Raw genomic sequence first — 18,357 nt, forward strand, 5'->3', positions numbered from 1 at the left:
AACTTACTAAAAATATAAAAGAAAGGTAGGATCTACTCTTACCTCTTGAAAAATCGAGAGGAGAGACGATCCAAACTTGGAGTTGTGGAGGAAATGGCTCCAGGGTCTCCAAGTTTCCAAACTTCGATCTTTGCTCAAAAATCTTCAAAACCAAGTTAAAACTCATCAAAAACATGTATAATTTGAAGGAAGACATCAAAACTAACCATGGAAGGGCATAGACTCACTTTTGGCCGAAAATGGAGGAGAAAACTTGCCCATTTTTGGACATAGGACCTTTTATAGGTGGCTGGCCAGACCACCTTCGAGGGCCAAAGGTGCTTCCTAAACTGCACCATGTTCGGTGGCTGAACATGAGGTTCGGCGGCCGAACTTGACTTTCCTTCCTTGGTGCTTTTCTTTCAAAAACTCAATTTCTTTCTTACTTAAGCCATGCTTGGTAACCAGGGTTGGAACATTATTAACAGGCCTCATTCTTTAGTGGCCCGCGTTCTTAAGGCTCGTTATTTTCCAACAACATCTTTTTTGAAGCATCTTTGGGCCACAATCCTAGCTTTTTATGGCGTAGTATATGGGCGACTCAGAGTCTGGTTAAAGCTGGTGCTTATTGGAGAATTGGGAATGGCAGGTCAATTTCTATTTGGACTCACCCTTAGTTGAAAGAGGCGCCTGACTTATTGGTTTCTACACCCCCTCCTCCGAACTGTACTCTTTCTGTTATTGCAGATCTTATGATCGGCTATAGATGGAATGAGAGTTTAATAGCTCAGTTGTTCAATGATAGAGATAGGAGTTGTATTTTAAACATCCCTCTAAGTCTTTCTTCGCATCCAGATGCGTGGTGCTGGAAGTTTGCGTCCAAGAGTCACTATTCTGTTAAGAATGCTTACAGATTTTTGGTTGCTGGGTTTCGACATAGGGAAGGTAGTGAGATATGGAGTCGTTTTTGGAAGACGAAGGTGCCTCCTAAAGTGCTTAATTTCTGCTGGCGTGCTTTAGTTAATGTAGTTCCTTGCCTCTCTTTGCTTCAGTCCAGGAGAGTTCCGGTTGATTCGATGTGTCCGTTGTGTCATGAGGCTCTTGAGACTATCCTACATATTCTTGTTCAGTGTCCTTTTGCCCGCAGTTGCTGGTTGAGTTCGCCTTTGAGTTGGCCTGCATTCTCCGCTGTCTCTCTTAGGGAGTGGTTCTCTTTAGCCTTCCTTACTGCTTCTGCGGAGAATGCTTCCCTTATTCTAATGATAAGTTGGGCTTTGTGGCATAACAGAAATAATGTTGTTTGGAAAGCTCAAGGTCGAACTGCGAGTGGTGTGTTCTTCATGGCACTGAATTTTTTGCAGCAATGGAGGGGGGCCTGTTCTGATTCTACCAGCTGCACCAATGTTGTGTCGGCTTTGACTGTTTAGTCTCCTCCACCGCAGGGTTGGATTAAGGTTAATATTGACGCCTCTTTAAACTCACAACGAAGTTCGCTAGGTTTCGGCTGTGTAGTCCGAGATGCTAATGGTAGATTTATAGCGGCTAAAGCAGGCTGTTTTTGCAGTCAGATGGAGGTTAAGTGTGCTGAGGCAGTGGCTTTTCGAGAGGCATTGAGCTGGATTAAAGAGTGAGGATGGGATCAAGTTCTTTTCGAATCGGATGCTCAGGTTCTTATTGTGTCCATTAACAATGTTTCATTAGATGATTTATCACCTTTTGGTCTTTTGATTCAAGATTGTAAATTGCTTCTATCCAGTTATGAGGATGCAAGATGTTCTTTTATTCACAGGTCTGCGAATGATGTCGCACATGTTCTAGCAACATCGGCTCATTCTGAGTCAGGTCAAGGAGTTTGGGTTCATATCCCTCCTCCTCATATAGTTTCCTTAATCGCTTTGAGTTAATAATATTTCTTTCATTTTCAAAAAAAAAAAAAAAAACCTTAAAACACATGAAAACATTTTAGAAAAACATATTTTACCCTTCTAGATGTTTCCGACATCCGAGATTCCACCGAAAAAATAGGAATTCCAATGCCGGGGTATAGCCTACAAAATACATTTGAAATTTTTATATAATACTTAACAATTAAAATTAGTGGAGAAATTAATAAATAGATTTTTTAAAATTTTAAAAATATTATAATATATTTTTCAAAATCACTAGATTATATTAAATTCTTCTAAACCCAATTGTTATATTTATTTTGCACATATAATTATGATATCTTTTATATTTTTATTACATATATTGATTTTACATGAATAATTATAATTAAAATATCTTTAAAATAAAATATTGTATTAAAATTTAATTATTATAAAATTAATTCAAAATAAATTAAATAAAAAATATTTAAACTATATGTATGAAAGAGCATATTTTAGGCCATATTATCATGATCTTAATAATGTTTATTTGCATCTTTTCTACCTAATTTGGTGGTTTTGTTCATGTTTTGCAGAAACTAGGTGTAAAAAGACAATCTGGAGAAAATGCTCTTAAAACTGCCAAAAAGTGCCAAATATGGAAAGTTCCAGAAAAGGAAAGTTTTCATGTATGAAAAGTTTCAAATAAGGAAAGTTTTCATATATGGAAAGTGCCAAATAAGGAAAGAGTCAGAAAGCACAGTTAGCAAACTGTCCGAAATTTGAACTGCAGAATCTTTCCTGCCTTATTTAGAACATGTGCCAAGAAAGGAAAGTTTTCAAATAAGCAAGTTTTCAGAAAAGGAAAGTCTTCAAATGAGGAAAGTGCAGAAGCAAAAGTAAATAAGGAAAGCTCAGTCAGAAGATTATTTGAAATTCGAATCGCAGATCTCTCTTTCCTTGTTCAAAGATGTGCACACACTGCAGCAGTCATATCTTCCAATTTAGGCAGCAAGATCTCATAAAGACACATTTGCCTCTCCTGCGTTCAGCATTCAAAATTCAAACGAAGGCTCCACCTAAAAAGGAAAGACTGGACATATGCACATTCCCTTCTGCATTCAATGACCGCGCACCAACTTCCTTCTGCAGCATGATCCGCGCACCACTCTCTATTCAGGAAGGAGATCTCAATGCACTTCCCCTTTATTTAGTCCAGATTCAAGATTCAAAAGAAGCTCCACCTAAATAAGAAATATGGACAACTCGTACTTCCTATTCAGAAGCATATGCACGCCTGCCTCTTCTGCAGAGCACCATCCACGCGCCTCCTTCCTATTCAATGCCATCCGCGCGCACACCTCTCTTCTGAAGGTCAAGCCGCGCCATCTTCCTCTATTGGCAGCCTTGAATCACTCTTCCTTCCTTTTCAAGCACAAGGTACGTCTCTTTCCTATTCTGAAAGCAATCTGCGCACCAACTCCCTTCTGAAGCCTTGCAGTCCGATTCTTTCCTCTTCTGCAACAACTTGGGCAGCCCTGTGGATATGATCCTTTCACCACTGTCTACAGTTTTAATATTGTAGGTAGTTAAAAAGGTTATTTTTGACCGGTCTCGACAACCGCACTATCAATGTACCTATTATTTTATTCCTCCTAGTAAACATATTCATATATTTGAATACCGTAAAATTATAATACAAAATTTTTGATATATGATAATTTTATTTTATTTGACAATTGTGTTAATATTAAATTAAATATTTTATAAATATTAATATATTTAAATATCAAATAATTTCACTACACTATTAGTAATAATATAGATTTTCTTCAAAAAGATATCTAAATTATATCTAAATTTATTTACTGGAACAACGAACATTATTATTAATATTTTTTTCTAAAAATAAAATAAATATCAATATTTTTTTAAAAAGTAAAAATATTTTTTTATTCTACAAATATATGGATTATAATTTTCACATAATAAATTTTATAATCTTTTATTTTTTATTTTATTATGAGTTAATTATTTTTTTGGTTTATTACTATTGATATATAATTTTTATGTAACTTCTTTGAAATATTATTACTTGAATATTTTAATTTTTTTGAAATAAATCTGATGATCGCTGGATTTCTTCACCCCGGTATAAAGGCCAGACCCATGAAAACAGTCCATGATCCGAAGGCTTCAATATTCCCCTCGAGAGCCAGGTCCAGCCCGCTCAGTCACAGGGCCGGACTCCGCCTAGACTCCTCAATCAAACCGGCCCAAACCTCTCGGCCCAGTAATCAGGCCCCCACCAGGCTCAACTTCAGCCCTACCATTCAACCCAGCCCGGAAAGGGGAAATGACCAAGATGCCCCGCTGGTAGGTCCTTCCGCATGCGTATCAGAGGAGAATCATACGTATCAGAGGAGAATTAATGGCCGTTACGCATGAAGCAAGCGCCTGACACATCCGTACATACGGAGCTAGGCGACAGAAGACAGCTATCATTGTGGCAGAGAGACAGATATATATATCACGATAGAGGCCACGCAGAGGGGGCTCTCTCCTTCTTCCTTTTCCTTCCTGGACACCATTTTTATTCTTTCTGTAACCCTTGCCTAAATATACTACTCTGAGCCATAAAATCTGACTTGAGCGTCGGAGGGCCTCTGCCGGGGCACACCCGGTAGGCCCCTGACCTTTCTTTCTTATTTTACAGGTCCCTTCACCAGGAAGAACATGGAGAGATCCTCCAGGGAGCCCAGCAAGAAGGGACCCAGAAGAAAACCAGATCTATCATGGACCAGGAAGAGGAAGATATTTATCAAATGGCGCCGTCTGTGGGAAACGAAGGAGATCTTTTCATCACCGGAGTTTTCACTTTCAAAACCCACTGAGATCCACAATGGCAAACCACCAAGAAAATAACCTTAACGTCATTCCAAATAATCTGAGCTCTGCCCAAGAGGGGCAGCGGTTCTTATTTTCCAGTCCTACAACTCCAAACAACCAATCACCCATTCCTTTTAACCCCTCGCCGAGCTTGGCCGGGAATGTGCCCTCCACGAAAGAGATTTTACTATCTCAAAAGTTTTCAGATCCACCCATTGAGATCCACATAAGATTTTATTACGGCTGATTTTTTCTTTGAAGTCTGGTGAATATTTTCTGTAAAAAAAAAAAAAAAAAAAAGGTGAGGAATATATGTATTGTTGAAATTCTGAGGTCTGCTGTATATATAAAAAAATAAATAAATAAATAAAAAAGAGAAGAAGAAGGTGAGAGAAAGAGAAGAGGAGTCCGTGAGAAAAAAGGAGGTCGGAGCCGTGTTTAGCAAGACAGAAAGGAACTCAGCAAATCCGACGACCACATCGATAGATTGCTCGTTGAGGTCGGATCCATGTTCGAAACTAGATTCGTGGTCGAGGTTGGAGTCGCATTTCAGGACAGATGGAAAGCATCGGGGCGACAGGGAGACAATACAAAAAAGAAAGCTTACACGAAAAAGAAAGCTGGAGATTTACAGTAACCCAGCTGAAAAGAAAGACCCAGCTGGTGAGTGGAAAGAGCTCGAGCTGCCAAAGACGCACCGACCTGAGGAGGAAGTTGCTGGTCTGGTCAAGACCCGACAAATGAGGCCGGAGCGACGTGGAAATGGACCAGATAGACAGACATGATGGTGCTAAAGGCGCGCCGACCTGATGAAGAAGTCGCTGGTCTAGTCAAGCTCCAACAAGTGAGGTCGTCGCGACACCGAACTGGACCAGATATGAAGGCATGATGGAGCTGACACCACGTATGCAAAGGAAGAAACCACAAACTTCAAGAATTAAAGCAGACACCACCACCAGATGATCAACTTTTGAGTGGGAAGGCTCCAGCAGATCAAACTCAACAGGTCGGAAGAAGAAGTCGGTCTCGCATTTTGAGTCGGATGGCCAGACTGTCCTCAAGATAAGTGGAGGTCGGACCCGAGCTCGGAGTTATCTTTGAGTCCAAGCTCAAGAGCAGGACTGAAAGGAACTCAAGAAATCCAGCAATTACAGTATTATTATAAGTCGAGGTCGGACCCGAGCTCGGAGTTAGATTTGTGTTCGAGGTCGGAGCATGCTTGAGCTCGGATTCGCGATTCAGATCGGAGGGAATGATGTTGTTGATGTTGGCCAGCTTGAAGACATGCAATTTTCAAACTTGAATTTAGCGGAGTACGATGGCCTGACTGAGCAGGTCGGCCAAGTCGACAACGTGGAATTCCTCAAATCCAAGATCAATTTGTTCATGGGTTGGAGTCCGTTGCTCCCAAGGGCGTATTGTTTCATTAGAATTGACAGAATCGAATCTGTGTGGCTCTGTTTCACCTCAGATTTCCAGGCTTGTATGGTGACGTCACTCCCTTGCGTTTTTATGGCTTGTCTTTGTCAGGGAATGCCTTCTCTTGATGATCACCAGCTCCTATCGATCCATCAATCGAACTGGGTGGCCACTTCTTTGGGAGTCCGTGGTGTTTGTCTGTTGGGTCAAATGGGGCATATCTCTCTGCAGGAGGAGGCTTGTTAATTGGTGGCTTGTATTGGGTAAGAGAGTGAGTAGTGAGTAACACCACTGCAAGAAACAACACCAGCAAGTATTTAGGAGGCAGTTTAATGCTCTCGGGAACTAAACAGAGAAAGGAAAAGGAGATGAGGAAGGTGAACGCGTGAATGGGCTAGAGCCTATAACAGCAGGACAAGTGTCCTCTCTATTGGCTTTTTTGTATGCCAATAATACATATACATTTATATCAATGCAAGAAGAATCGCACCTGCTGAAAAAGATATGCTAGTTGATGAAGATGGTGAGTTTAAGGCAGAAGTGAATTCGAGTAGCTATGGAAAGCGCCCAAGGAGATCTGATCGGCGTAAGCAACAGGTCTCTTATAAGGAAAATTTGAGTGACGATGAAGACTTCATGACCCATTCAAAGAAAACCAAGGGGACGGGATCATCCTGTGCCAATGAAGAAAAGTGCAGAAATGGATTGAAGAACAATTTATTTAAAAAAGATAATCATTCTGGTGTAGCTTATGTGAAAGATCTGAATGAGGAGAACCAGAAGAAAGGACCAGAGAGTTTTGCAAATGAATTAAAGGACAGCAAGGATGAAAAGAGAAAAGAAAAAGCAGAAGAAAATGGGTATTCGGGCTTAGTTCGGCACTGGTGGGCCTTCGTTTGTTGCCATCAGAGCTGACATGGATGCTTTTCCCATTCAGGTTCCTATCTCCTCTTCTCGTAGTTCTATGTAGGCATGTGTCTACATATGCATTCATCTCATGCCATGTCATGTGCATGATAATATAACATATCGACATGCATGTCAAAAAAAAAAAAAAAAAAAAACTCTTTTTTATAAATTAACCGATTCTTTTTACCATTAGTATTCGAAATAGGTAAGATAGAATTTAAATTTCAAGATTGCCTTTGGTTATTGGTAATTATTTTTTACAGATGATTTTATAAATTGATTAAACGGCATGCTTCGCATGTAAATAGTAAGACTAAGTTTAAAATAAACCTCTATGAGTTTAGATATCCTGATAATAGCTTGCATTTTATAGCTCGAAAAGTCCTGCAGAAATTTACACATGCAAAATATTGTTTATTGCATCTCTAAAAATGCATGGGTTAACGTTGTAAGAGTTAATACTTGCATTTGTTCATCTGAAGAATGTAACCAAGTGACATGTGTGACATATTATTTATTGACGGATATTATTAAAAATGAGTACCCTCGTTATATACGCTCGGTACAAGCTCTTATTTTGCAGAAAAAATTCTGAATCTTATACAAGACCTCAGAGAGGTAGGTGTACAGGATCCCCTAGATTTCCTGACACCACAAACCAAACTGAGAAGACGAAGCGACAGTAAGGCCATAGAGCCCGAATTACGAACAAGACCGGGATCCCTTAGAACTCCCGGGAAAACAAAACAAAAAACAGCCGGCGGGGCCCCGAGGTCACCCTGGAACGGCCGGCGAGGATCTTAAAGATGCCTCCCGGAGCATGAAGACCGGGATCCCCTAGAACTCCCGAGAAAACAAAGAAGACCGGGATCCCCTAGAACTCCCGGGAAAACAAAACAAAAAACAGCCAGCGGGGCCCCGAGGTCACCCTGGAACGGCCGGCGAGGATCTTAAAGATGCCACCGGGAGCATGAAGACCGGGATCCCCTAGAACTCCCGAAAAAACAAAGAAGACCGGGATCCCCTAGAACTCCCGGGAAAACAAAACAAAAACGGCCGGTGAGGATCTTAAAGATGCCTCCCGGAGCATGAAGACCGGGATCCCCTAGAACTCCCGGGAAAACAAAGAAGACCGGGATCCTCTAGAACTCCCGGGAAAACAAAATAAAAACGGCCAGTGAGGATCTTAAAGATGCCTCCCGGAGCATGAAGACCGGGATCCCCTAGAACTCCCGGGAAAACAAAGAAGACCGGGATCCCCTAGAACTCCCGGGAAAACAAAATAAAAACGGCCGGTGAGGATCTTAAAGATGCCTCCCGGAGCATGAAGACCGGGATCCCCTAGAACTCCCGGGAAAACAAAGAAGACCGGGATCCCCTATAACTCCCGGGAAAACAAAATAAAAACGGCCGGTGAGGATCTTAAAAGACCTCCCGGAGCATGAAGACCAGGGTCCCCAAGATCTCCTGGCAAAAGAAGACCTCAATAAGGTCTTGACAAAAGAAGACCTCACTGAGGTCCTAGCAAAAGAAGACCTCAATAAGGTCTTGACAAAAGAAGACCTCACTGAGGTCCTAACAAGAGAAGACCTCAATGAGGTCTTGACAAAAGAAGACCTCAATAAGGTCTTGACAAAAGAAGACCTCACTGAGGTCCTAGCAAAGGAAGACCTCAATAAGGTCTTGACAAGAGAAGACCTCAATAAGGTCTTGACAAGGAAGACCTCAATAAGGTCTTGACAAGAGAAGACCTCAATAAGGTCTTGACAAGGAAGACCTCAATAAGGTCTTGACAAGAGAAGACCTCAATAAGGTCTTGACAAGGAAGACCTCAATAAGGTCTTGACAAGAGAAGACCTCAATAAGGTCTTGACAAGGAAGACCTCAATAAGGTCTTGACAAGAGAAGACCTCAATAAGGTCTTGACAAGAGAAGACCTCAATAAGTTCTTGACAAAAGAAGACCTCACTGAGGTCCTAGCAAAGGAAGACCTCAATAAGGTCTTGACAAGGAAGACCTCAATAAGGTCTTGACAAGAGAAGACCTCAATAAGGTCTTGACAAGGAAGACCTCAATAAAGTCTTGACAAGAGAAGACCTCAATAAGGTCTTGACAAGGAAGACCCTAATAAGGTCTTGACAAGAGAAGACCTCAATAAGGTCTTGACAAAAGAAGACCTCACGGAGGTCCTAGCAAAGGAAGACCTCAATAAGGTCTTGACAAGAGAAGACCTCAATGAGGTCTTGACAAGAGAAGACCTCAATGAGGTGAGGTCATAGCAAAAGAAGACCTCAATGAGGCAGAAGACCTCAATGAGGCAGAAGACCTCAATGGGGTAGAAGACCTCACTGAGGCAGAAGACCTCAAAAGAGGCAGAAGACCTCAAAGAGGCAGAAGACCTCAATGAGGCAGAAGACCTCAATGAGGCAGAAGACCTCAATGAGGCAGAAGACCTCACTGAGGCAGAAGACCTCACCGAGGCAGAAGACCTCAGTGAGGCAGAAGACCTCAAAGAGGCAGAAGACCTCAAAGAGGCAGAAGACCTCAATGAGGCAGAAGACCTCAATGAGGCAGAAGACCTCAAAAGAGGCAGAAGACCTCACTGAGGCAGAAGACCTCACTGAGGCAGAAGACCTCACTGAGGCAGAAGACCTCAACGAGGCAGAAGACCTCAACGAGGCAGAAGACCTCAAAGAGGCAGAAGACCTCCAAGAGGCAGAAGACCTCAAAGAGGCAGAAAACCTCACTGAGGCAGAAGACCTCAATGAGGCAGAAGACCTCACTGAGGTAGAAGACCGGCAAAGATCTCAAAGATCTCCCGGAGCAAAAATAGCCAGAATCCCCAAGATCATCCGGTGCAACAAGCAAAAACAACTCATAAAGAACATAGTTCTGATCTCACATAAAAGATTGGGGCACGGGACCATAAATGAAAAAGCTAAACTCTGACCTCCCAAAGGAGCTCAAGTCATCAGATAGAGAGACTTTAATCTCACACAACAGCCAAAAGTACCAAAGCATCATGCCGATCTCAAGAAAACGAGCGCAGTACTGGTAAACCCGATAAGACAGACCGAATTAAGGCAAGGCGATTCCTAAGCAATCTGCATACCAAAATACAAAGCCAAACAGAGAATCAGGGGCAATCATGAGAGGCAACGACCTCGAGAATTGACCGCTCACACTAAACCAACTCAGCTGACCTAGAGAAAGGTCCAAGCAACAAAGAGCCCGCAAAACGCTCGAAAGAAGACAGCCCATAAATACTCAGGGGCAAAAAACATACACAAGAGTCCAACGCTCAGGCAAAAATAATAAAAAGGCAAGAAAGGGATACTTTCGACAGGAGCAGTTCTCAGACCACACGGTCATGAATAGAGTTTAAAGATTTATCCCCTCACCAGTCATGGAATAACTGCTGAGGAGATAAAGGGGCAATTGATGATCGCTGGATTTCTTCACCCCGGTATAAAGGCCAGGCCCATGAAAACAGTCCATGATCCGAAGGCTTCAATATTCCCCTCGAGAGCCAGGTCCAGCCCGCTCAGTCACAGGGCCGGACTCCGCCTAGACTCCTCAATCAAACCGGCCCAAACCTCTCGGCCCAGTAATCAGGCCCCCACCAGGCTCAACTTCAGCCCTACCATTCAACCCAGCCCGGAAAGGGGAAAATGACCAAGATGCCCCGCTGGTAGGTCCTTCCGCATGCGTATCAGAGGAGAATCATACGTATCAGAGGAGAATTAATGGCCGTTACGCATGAAGCAGGCGCCTGACACATCTGTACATACGGAGCTAGGCGACAGAAGACAGCTAGCATTGTGGCAGAGAGACAGATATATATATCACGATAGAGGCCACGCAGAGGGGGCTCTCTTCTTCTTCCTTTTCCTTCCTGGACACCATTTTTATTCTTTCTGTAACCCTTGCCTAAATATACTACTCTGAGCCATAAAATCTGACTTGAGCGTCGGAGGGCCTCTGCCGGGGCACACCCGGTAGGCCCTTGACCTTTCTTTCTTATTTTACAGGTCCCTTCACCAGGAAGAACATGGAGAGATCCTCCAGGGAGCCCAGCAAGAAGGGACCCAGAAGAAAACCAGATCTATCATGGACCAGGAAGAGGAAGATATTTATCAAAATCTATTACAATAATTTGAGATGATTCTTTTACATTGATAATTGATGTATTAATTTTAAATAAAATAAAAAAAATAATTTTAGAACCACTAAAAATCTCTCATTATATTATAAAAAGTTTACACTTTTTTATATAAAATAAGACAATTTACATGAATCTATTTTATTTTTTAATTTTAAATAATAAATAATATCTAGTTTAACTTTTATTATGAATCGATAAATATTATATATTATTGACTGACTCCATTGTAAATAAGGATTAAAGAAGATCGCTTAACTCTATTATTGTTTTATAGTAGGTGATATTATATGAGATTCAGCCAAAGTAGACAGTAAGTTGTTATAATAAAATTGGATCACGTGATAAGGATTTTTAAGATTATACCACGTGATAAGGATCTGATAAGTCAATACACGGTCTCATCCGTAAAGAAAGAGGCCTCAGGTCGGATAAGACTTGTCCTCTTAATTTCAAAGCGAGACTCTATAAAGAAGTTACCGTTAACAGTTACAAATCAGTAAATATCCTTTATACTTTTGATCATGAGATTCCCGACCAATTAGTTGATGAAGATTTTTTACTAATGAGTCGGTCACATCATTGCCAGATTATCAGAAAATGCTATATTTATCACACATTCTTATAGTATAAAAGGGAAAGAATCACACAGGCAAAGATATGTTATTTTGGAACACTACTCAAGTTCTAAGCAATTAATTGCATTCTTTCCATTTCTCAGTATTCTGACTTGAGCATTAGTATGGTTGTCGTGAGCACCCACCATCACCTCACCTTCTCTTCCTTGCAGGTCTAGCCAATCACAATACAGCTCCGTTCCGGTCACGTCATCATTTTATTTTTTAGCAACATCATTTGGTTCCAGAACCAAAAAATCCATTGAATTCTCTTTGATCATTTGGATTAAAACTGGTCTCTTATCCCTTCTCTCTTAAAAAGAAATCTCTCTTTTATCTCTCGAAATGGTCGACAGTTCACGAGCTGCTGTTAAGGATGTTATTATTTCTTCCACTCCTGGTAGTGGACAAGGCACACCCCCTATGGTCAGCGAAGCAGATCCCAACAATTTGAGCATTGAACATAGGCCATAAGGCAATTTTCAGGCCATCCGGACATGGGTCTTGCATATAATTCAGGTGTTGGTCCACATATAAAAAGCCATAAGGCCATCATCAGGCTATCTAAGCATGGGTCCCACATATAATCCGAACGTTGGACCATGAAAATAAACATCTATAAAAGACCGCAGCTCTGCTGGGCATGGGTCTCGCATATAAATCTGAGTGTAGGACCATGGAAACAAATATTCATCAAAGACCGCAGCTCCGTTGGGTATCAGTCTTGCATAGTAAGGCATATAATGTCAGACCATAAGGCGGGTATATGCCAAGTCGACCAACTGGGTATTAGTTTCGAAAACTCAAAAATTTTTTAAGACATTTCATGCCAAGCCGTAAGACGGGTACACACAAGGCCTACCAATCGGGTGTTAGTCTTGCTTCACGAGAAGTTTCTAAGGCATCTAATGCCAGGCCACAAGACGAGTACATACCAGGCTGACTAACCGGGAGTTAGTCTTAGAAACTCAAAAAGTTTTTAAGGTATTTCATGCCAGGCCACAAGGCGGGTACACACCAGGTCGACCAACTGGGTGTTAGTTCCGCTTCACGAAAAGTTTCTAAGGTATCTAATGTCAAGCCGCAAGACGAGTACACATGATACGGATCCAATAGAATAAATTTTTAACAATAGAGTGGAGCAAACTTATATCATTCAAATAGATCTAAAAGGTGTTCAAAATCATATTCATATGATCCATATATATTTGGGACGTGCTTCAACTCATATGGGGCAAATTTGGTGCAACACTTGCAATCATAGGCTTAGGGAGTCTAATCAAACCTATGGGCTAAAACTACACAAAGGGAAGCCTGAAGTGAAGATCAAGAAAGGCTTTTGTGAAGATTCAGCTTTGTTATGATGGACTTACTATGTTTTATTATTTAAACACTTGTTTTTATTTTAGCTTTGTTTGAGCTTGTATTCTGGCCATATTTTATCTTTTAAGTTTTAGAGTGTTGGACTATGTTTTGGGCTTATGTTTTAATACTTATGTATTTGATGTGTTATTTTAGAGTGTAATTGGGTTTGGGTCTTGTGTATAGTTCGACCAGACCTAAAAAGAGTGTCTTAGGGTTTTATTTTCTCTCCTTACTATATAAGGATAAGAAACACTTGTAAGAGGCAGCTTTTAATTAAAATTTTTAGAATTCTTTTCATGCCTTTAGCGTGCATTGCTTTGAGTGAGAGTGAGGATTTGCTTTCATCAATTGCATCAGGAATCTTGACTAACTTATCAACTATTCATTGTGGCGTTTGTCAGATTCTCATATAAATCTTTTAATCATTGGTGTTTCAGCTTCTCTAAGTGTGGGGTGTCATAAGAGGTAGGTTTATCAAATCTTTGGATTCTATATCTACTTGTGCGTGTGGGTTTGAGGCTTGTGCCATAGGGTTCCGCGTCAACACACTAGGCCGAAAAATTGGGTATTGGCCCCGAAAATTCAAAAAGTTTTTAAGGTATTTCATGCCAGGCCATAAGGCAGGCACACACTAGGCCGACCAACTGGGTGTTAGTCCCGCTTCACTAGAAGTTTCTAAGGCATCTAATGCCAGGTTGCAAGGCAGATGCACATTAGGCCGACTAATCGGGTGTTAGTCCCGCCTCACAAAAAGATTCAAAGGTATTTCATGCCAGGCCTTAAGACGGGTATATGCCAGGTCGACTAACCATGTGTTAGTCCGAAAAGTTTCTAAGGCATTTCATATCAAGCCACAGGGCAGGTACACGTTAGCTTAACCAACAGGGTATTAACTCCCCTCACAAGAAGTTTCTAAGACATTTTCATACTAGGCCGCAGGGCGGGTATACGCTAGGCCGACCTACTAGGTGTTAGTCTCGCTTCACAAAAAGCTCACAAAGACATTTGATACCAGAAAGCTCGACTGGAAAAGTCCAAGGAGCTCGCAAGGGCTAGAAAAATACCTGTAAATGCTAAAAAAGATTAAGGAGCTCATAAGGGCTAGAAAAATGCTCGGAAGCTGGCAAAGGCATTTGATGCCAGAAAGCTTTTCAAGGCTAAAGAAAGCCTAGAAGCTCGCAAGGGTATAAAAATGCTCAAAAGCTCGTCAAGGCTAGAAAAAGCCAAGGAGCTCATAAGGACTAGAAAAATGTCTGGAAGCTAGCAAAGGCATTTGATGCCAGAAAACTCATCAAGGCTAGAGAAAGCCCAGAAGCTCACAAAGGCATTTGATGCCAAAAAACTCGTTAGGGTTAGAGAAAGCCCAAAAGCTCGAAAGGGCTAGGAAAATGCTGGGAAGCTCGAAAAGGCTGGAAAAGGCCTCGCAAGGGCTAGAAAAATGCTCGAAAACTTGTTAGGGCTGAAAAATGCCTGGAAGCACGACAATGCTGCAAAAAGCTTGGGAGCTCGCAAGGGTTGAAAAATGCACGAAAACTCATCAAAGCATTATTATATCACTCGGATCAATTTTTGTCAAGACAAGATCTTAAACCTGACTGATCGGAAGGGCAAGAAAGAGAAAACAAAGACATCATGTGCTCAGTCCAAACAAAAAGCCATATGACCCAGATCATGAAAACAATTGTTACCTTCGAATCTAAAAAATCGAAAACTAGCAAGGGATCTCTGATGTTATATGAGACTCGTCCAAAGTAAGCAGTAAGTTGTCCCCATAAGATTGGGCCACATGGCAAGGATCTGATAAACCAATACGCGGTCTCACCCATAGAGAGGAAGGCTCGGACGATCATGGTGCCCAAAATCAAGAGAAAAGGAGATTTGTGTGCATTAGAACAGGTCTGCCTCAGGTTGGAAAAGACTCGCCATTTTAACTTTAGGGCGAGACTTCATAAGAAAGTTACCGCTGACAGCTACAAACCAGCAGATCTCCATTACACCTTCAATCACAGGATTCCCGACCAATCCGATGAAGATCTTTTACCAACGAGCCGCCCACATCATTGCCGAATTATCAGGAAATACTATATTTATCACATATTCTTACAATATAAAAGGGAAAGAATCACACAAATAAAAGTACACTATTCTGGAATACTTAAGTTCTAAGGAATTCATTGCATTCTCTCTATTTCTCAGTATAGTATACTGACTTGAGTGTTAAGAGTGGCTGCCCACCACCTCATCTTCTCTTCCTTGTAAGTCTAATTAAATACAGCATAACTCTATTACAACCACGTCATCATTTTATTTTCAACAACATCAGTTAGTTACTTATCATTTAACATTCACTACACACTAATTGAATTAAATAAAATTATTATTATTATTAACCAATTATTTTAATATAAATTTTTAATTTAGGAAGAATTTTTAAAGTTATTATTATTATTATTATTATTATTATGAATAAATAAAAAAATAATTATTTTTAAATAAGATTATATTTATAATCAGTCTTATAAAGATTTCAATTCTAACGGTATTCAACATCTAATTTAGTTTGAGTTATAGTAAATAAGTTTTATAATTTTATTTAATAAAATAATATTATTAGGAGTCTCATTTATGAAGAATTATTAATTGATTAAGAGTTATAATATTAATAATAAAGTTCGTATGTAAAATGATAATTCTACCTTCATTAGCATTACGTTGAATATATATAAAATAATTTTAAAATTTTAATTTTATATTATTACTTAATTTTTATAAATATTTAAAAATATGAAAATATTTTAATTCATTCAAAAATTCACTATTCATTCACACTTTTATATATATTATTATAATATAATATAATATAGGAAAAATTACTTTTTAGTCCCTGAGGTTTAACGTAATTAACACTTCTGTCCCTCTATTTTGGCGACCCAACACTTAAATTCCTCACTTTTTCTTCCATCCAAATTCGTAGTCCTTCCGTCCAAAATGGCCGTTTGGTCAAAGAGTCTAAGGTGAGAGGTGAAATTTTTTACCAAAAATACCCTTAATGAACTTAATAAAACCCCCTCTCAACGTAAAATCCCTCTATCCTTCTTCTCCCTCATATCTTCTCTCTTCTTTTCAGCCATTGTTGATTCTCCATTTTTCTCTCTTTTCCATCTTTATTTTCACTCATATCTTTCTACTCTCTCATATATTTCTTCTCCTTCATATCTTCTCTATTTCATTTCAGCCATTATTGATTCTCCTTTTTTTTTTCTCATTTTCAACTCAATATGGGGAGCAAATGCCGCCTTCTGTTTGTTCAACCTCTGCGGATTCTGCTCCTTCTTTATAGCCTCTTTCAAGGGCTCAAACCACCCCAAAAATAGTCCCTTGACATATGGCAAATTTGATGCCAACTTCCTCTCGCACATTTCCCTCACTAAACTCCTATATTCTTCTGCCATTCTCTCCCACGCCTCAGTCTCTTGTCTAATTTGTCGCCGCCCAAGTAAATTATACTTTCTCTTCTCAATATCTTTGAACTCTACCTTCAATTCTCGATTAGCTATGTTATACAGTCCCTTGAAAAAAAGGGCAGAAATCCAGGGAGGATCTTCTATAAAAACTCTTTTAGACGATTCTGGACATATAATTTGGCAATTGTGGCTATTGGGTAATTCCAGTTTGATCAAATTTTCAAGATTTGGATGATTTCTCATGGAATTCTCGATGTCTTCGAGGATATGCTCCTCAGTAGCATCTTGTACGGGGTGAAAGGGGAGTAGATTACGAGGGAATTTGGGAATAAGAGGGAAAGAAAAGGAAGAAACTAGTGGAGTAGACAGAGAATGGTTGATTGGTATCGAGAGGAAATGGAGGTTTTTGTAGGGTTTGTGAATTCTGATGATTTTGGAAGGTTTTGATGGCCAAGTTGGGGACTGAAATTGAGCTCTGTGGGTCACAGAGGCTCTGGAGAAGAAAGATGAAAATGAGAAAAAAAAAATAAAAAGAGAATCAACAATGGCTGAAAGGACATAGAGAAGATATGAGGGAGAAGAAATATATGAGAGAGTAGAAATATATGAGTGAAAATAAAGATGGAAAAGAGAGAAAAATGGAGAATCAATAATCGCCGAAAAGAAGAGAGAAGAAGGATAGAGGGATTTTACGTTGAGAGGGGTTTTATTAAGTACATTAAGGGTATTTTTGGTAAAAAATTTCACCTCTCACCTTCGACTCTTTGACCAAATGGCCATTTTGGACGGAAGGACTATGAATTTGGATGGAAGAGAAAGTGAGGGACTTAAGTGTTGGGTCGCCAAAATAGATGGATAGAAGTGTTAATTACATTAAATCTTAGGGACTAAAAAGTAATTTTCCCTATAATATAATATAAATTACATAATTTTACTACAAATTATTATTTCACACTTAAAAGAAAAAGAAAAAGAAAAACTGCTACATTTTTTCATAAACGAACCTGCCCCTAAATTCGTCTTATTACACTTTCTTTTTTCCCCAAAGATTCTTATTAGACGATGAGATCCTCACAAGATCACATCTCTATAAAATATAGTGTTATTATAAATTTATTTGAATAACAATGATAGCTTTGATTATAATTATAATCTTAAAATTAATTATGTAAAAAAATTAAATAAATATTTTTTCACACAGCGAAATTAAACTAATAAAACTTAATTAGTCACTGCAAAATTAAATTAAATTAAACATATTACACTTTTTTTTTTAAAAAAAATAGTGTCTCTAAAATTTAATAAAATATACGGTTTATTTTTTATTATTTTATTAATAAATAATTTAATGTTTAAAATTTTAATTTATTAATAAAATTTTATATTAAATTATAACAATTTATTATTTCAAATATTATTTTTTTATAATAGTTTAATCTTTTTAATTTTTATAATTTGAAAAAATTAAATTTTTATAATTTTAATATTTATAATAATTTAATTAGTTTAATTAATAATTGACTATAAAAATTTAGCAGAATAACTATTTTTTAATAAAATAAAAATTAAAAATTAAAAATTAAAAATTAAATCATTTAACATTAAAAAATCAAAGACTAAAATTATATGTTTTACTAATTTTCACATAATATAATATAAATTATATTTAAAAAATCTAATAATGT

General features: G+C 39.1%; 2 protein-coding genes across 2 annotated transcripts; one reads left to right on the top strand and one right to left on the bottom strand.

Moving 5' to 3' along the window:
- The first annotated feature begins 432 nt into the window (after positions 1 to 432).
- LOC122724816 lies at positions 433 to 1,406 on the top strand. The gene is made up of 2 exons (XM_043960677.1): positions 433 to 628; positions 727 to 1,406. The coding sequence occupies exons 1-2, from the start codon at positions 433 to 435 to the stop codon at positions 1,404 to 1,406; spliced, it is 876 nt and encodes a 291-aa protein (XP_043816612.1).
- Positions 1,407 to 16,429: 15,023 nt separating this feature from the next.
- Positions 16,430 to 17,452, bottom strand: LOC122724817 (DNA-directed RNA polymerase 3B, chloroplastic-like). Its single transcript, XM_043960678.1, has 2 exons — positions 17,427 to 17,452; positions 16,430 to 17,165 (listed from the first exon to the last, which is right to left on the bottom strand). The coding sequence occupies exons 1-2, from the start codon at positions 17,450 to 17,452 to the stop codon at positions 16,430 to 16,432; spliced, it is 762 nt and encodes a 253-aa protein (XP_043816613.1).
- Between the last annotated feature and the right edge of the window lie 905 nt (positions 17,453 to 18,357).

Source organism: Manihot esculenta, chromosome 10, assembly GCF_001659605.2.
Source record: "Manihot esculenta cultivar AM560-2 chromosome 10, M.esculenta_v8, whole genome shotgun sequence".
Lineage (NCBI taxonomy): Eukaryota > Viridiplantae > Streptophyta > Magnoliopsida > Malpighiales > Euphorbiaceae > Manihot > Manihot esculenta.

Excerpts from the sequence above, each read along its gene's own strand:
- LOC122724817 (XM_043960678.1), bottom strand. The coding sequence starts at position 17,452 with ATGGCCATTTGGTCAAAGAGTCGAAG. Across the intron at positions 17,166-17,426 it reads ATTTGGTCAAAGAGTCGAAG|AGCCTCTGTGACCCACAGAG; the intron begins GTGAGAGGTGAA and ends TTTCTTCTCCAG.
- LOC122724816 (XM_043960677.1), top strand. The coding sequence starts at position 433 with ATGCTTGGTAACCAGGGTTGGAACATTATTAACAGGCCTCATTCTTTA. Across the intron at positions 629-726 it reads TGGAGAATTGGGAATGGCAG|ATCTTATGATCGGCTATAGA; the intron begins GTCAATTTCTAT and ends CTGTTATTGCAG.